The sequence below is a fragment of the Otolemur garnettii genome, unplaced genomic scaffold (assembly GCF_000181295.1).
Source record: "Otolemur garnettii isolate 467f Iridium unplaced genomic scaffold, OtoGar3 scaffold00105, whole genome shotgun sequence".
NCBI classification, from domain to species: Eukaryota; Metazoa; Chordata; class Mammalia; order Primates; family Galagidae; genus Otolemur; species Otolemur garnettii.
In genome coordinates this window covers 4,057,827-4,060,969 of record NW_003852500.1, presented here as the reverse complement: position 1 = coordinate 4,060,969, position 3,143 = coordinate 4,057,827, and the positions used below count along the sequence as shown (strand labels likewise).

The 3,143-nt window shown below is 51.5% G+C and overlaps 1 protein-coding gene across 1 annotated transcript in view; it reads left to right on the top strand.

The window, feature by feature from the left end:
• The window catches only part of CERS1 (ceramide synthase 1), a 19,612-nt gene that overhangs the window by 9,783 nt on the left and 6,686 nt on the right, over nucleotides 1-3,143 (top strand). The window contains exons 4-6 of the mRNA XM_012809393.1: nucleotides 1,070-1,231; nucleotides 1,630-1,777; nucleotides 1,982-2,091. Coding sequence (XP_012664847.1) covers nucleotides 1,070-1,231; nucleotides 1,630-1,777; nucleotides 1,982-2,091 — 420 coding nt within the window. The remainder of the gene's footprint in view (nucleotides 1-1,069; nucleotides 1,232-1,629; nucleotides 1,778-1,981; nucleotides 2,092-3,143) is intronic.

The following is a 3,143-nucleotide window of genomic DNA, read 5'->3' as shown; positions in this document are numbered from 1 at the left end:
AAAAAAAAAAAAAAGAAAATGGTGGTTGATAGAAACTTTAAAAGGACATATGCTGCTCACATTTGGTTCCTACAGGACTAGCAGCTCTAGCTACCTCTGTTTTACCTTTGCACTTAAATAAAAGCACATATTTCCATTCCTCGGCCACATGGGCCACATTTCAAGTGTTCAGTGGCTACATGTGACTGGTGGCACTTGTATTGGATGACACAAGTTTAGAATATTCCCATGGTTCTAGAAAACTCTGTCAGCACTCTCTAGTGGGTACAATTGGATAATAAAACCAAAAAGGAAAAAATGAAGGAAGGAAAGAAGGAAGAGTTTGTTTGAAGGTGGTAAGAACTATGGAGAAAAGTCAAGTCAGAGAACAAGCCCTGCAGGGGGGTATTATTAGGTCTAGGCGGGTGGTCTGGGGTACCAGATGAATGAAGGCTGAAAGAAGTGACAGGAGGTGATGAGAACCCAGGGAAGGGCATGTGCAGAAGGCCTGTGCAGGAGCTCAGGATCAGTCAGGGAAGCAGAGTGAGAGCAGGGACCTGGTGATAGGGAGGCACTTGGCCAGGTCCAGGCTGAATCTAGAAGCCTTTGGCCAAGCAACTGTCAGGTGGTAACTCTGGGGAGGGACGGAAGGATCCTAGCCCGCCCATGGCCCATGCCTTTCCTAGGTCAGTCTGTAACTTGCAATGATGTTCAGGCTACATGTACACATCTGGGAGTGTCAATGTGGTGGTGATGTCCAAAGGGAGGGGGGAAACTTTTGGGGGATCTGGACACAGAATGGTCCAGGCTTGTGAGAGTTGGGGCTCACTGTGGATGAGGTCACAGAGATGAGGCAGGGCCAAGAAGGAACTTCCAGGGAGGCTCCTCACCCATGTGGGGACAGTAAGGCAGGATGAGGGTGTGGTAGGGTGGGAATGGTGAGGAGAGGGTATCCTGGGGAGGAAGGTGGGAGGGCAGGTAAGCCAGGGAAGGCAGCTTTGAAGGGGCCCATCAGGAGCCTAGAGTTTAGACTGGGGGACCTTAGTGCAGAGTAGGGGTCCCCAGTGAGTCACTCCCTCCTCTCCCCCAGGTACCACAATGTGGGCATCCTTGTGCTCTTCCTACACGATATCAATGATGTGCAGCTCGAGTTCACCAAACTTAATATCTACTTCAAGTCCCGTGGTGGCTCCTACCACGGGCTGCATGCCCTGGCAGCAGACCTGGGCTGCCTCAGCTTCGGCTTCAGCTGGTGAGTGGGTGGGGAGGAGACAGGGCCAGGCAGAAAAGGAAGTGGCCCCGTGATAGGAGCATAACCAACAGTGAGGGGGGTTGGGGTGGGGCCTAGTGGTATGGGTGGGTCTCAGGGAGGGACTAAGTGAGGTGGATGGGGCTAGTCTTGACTGTAACTTGGCAGGGCTGAGGTGGGGGCAGGCAGACATGGAAAGGGCCTGAGTGAAGAAGAACCAGGGCTGGGCAGGGCAGGATATGGCAGGAGTGGAGGTAGATGGGCCTGGATGAGCAAGGATAGGACAAGGGGACAGAGATGGGTAGGGATGTGCAATGGCACTTGGATGAGTTCCAGGATTGGACAAGAAAGGCCACGATCCCCTACACCTATGGTCTCCAGACCCAGCCTTGCCTCCACAGGTTCTGGTTCCGCCTCTACTGGTTCCCGCTCAAGGTCCTGTATGCCACGAGCCACTGCAGCCTGCGTTCTGTGCCTGACATCCCCTTTTACTTCTTCTTCAACACACTCCTGCTGTCACTTACCCTCATGAACCTCTACTGGTTCCTGGTGAGTCAGCTCACCCTATCACTGTCCCTGTCCCGAGGTAGCAGTGTAGTCACAGGTCCTTCTCAGGTAGGCCAGGGAGGGGCATGTTAGGCATGGGGAACACCAGGTGCAAAGGACCTGTGGTAGGAGCACCCACCCAGCTGTCAGGAGACCCCCATGGCAGAGGAAGGGGCTTCCTTCTCACCCAGGCCTTTCCCTCCACAGTACATTGTGGCGTTCGCTGCCAAGGTGCTGATGGGCCAGGTGCGTGAGCTGAAAGACCTGCGGGAGTATGATGCAGCGGAAGCCCAGGACCCCAAGCCCAGCAAAGCTGAGTGAGTTTGCAGGGGCCTCCAGCCCACGTTCCTTCCATTAGCAATATCTGTCTGAATGAGCTGTGCAGGTGGGCTCCTAAGACATGGCAGCAGATGAGGCTGATACAGACGCTGCCCCCAGAGCCTACTTGGAGGCAGAGACTGCAATAAGGACATGAAAGATGTAGTGACAGTGTTAACTGCTATGAGGGATGGAACAGTGAGGAAGGGGGCAGAGGCAATGAGGGCCAGGCCCAGTGGCTGGCATGACTAGAGTGGATCAGGGGGTCATGAAGAGTAGCCATTGGCCAGGCCAGATGATAACCTCTGATCCATGTTCACACCAGAGTGGATGGCAGTGGAGGTGGGGGGAGAGAGACCCAAGTGCCACAGAAAGAACCCAGCTCTGTCTATATCAAGATGTGCTGGCCTTGGGTCCAGCCCACTGGCCAGGGAAGCAGGAGGTGGAGCTGGAAGCTCAGACCCAGTCTGGCCCAGGAGGGATGCTGGGGACAGAGCAATAAAAGGCCTTAGTGAGCCTCCTGCAGGTTGAGCCCTCCAGCCTTGCCTGCCCTGAGGTGAAACCCAAATCAGATGTTGTCCAAAGCCTGGGGTGGGTGGAGGGGGCACACAACCCAGGAATTAACCTAGCCAGTTTGTGGTGACAAGCCACCTTGGTATCTATGCCCCAAACACATCATAGTGAAAATGCAAAACAGCCACAGGAAAAAAAGAGAAGACCTACAAAATACTGCAAACTAATAGCAACCAGGATAGCTGGAAGATAATGGAAAAAAAATCACTTCAAGTGCTGAAGGGAAGTTAACAGTCAGCCTGGAATTTTGCACACAATTTGAAAAACAGTTACTCAAGAGAAAGGACACTCACATTATCAAAAACTAAAGAAGTTTATCATTAGCAGATTTTCTCTGTGGGTATACAGTATTTCAAAAAATAAGAAAACTATCCAAAAAGGTAAGCAAAAGCATGGAAATATATCTGGGTAAAAATTCTTAAATGTCTAATTTGAGAGATTTATTTTTATTTTTATTTTATTCTTTTTTTTTTTTTTT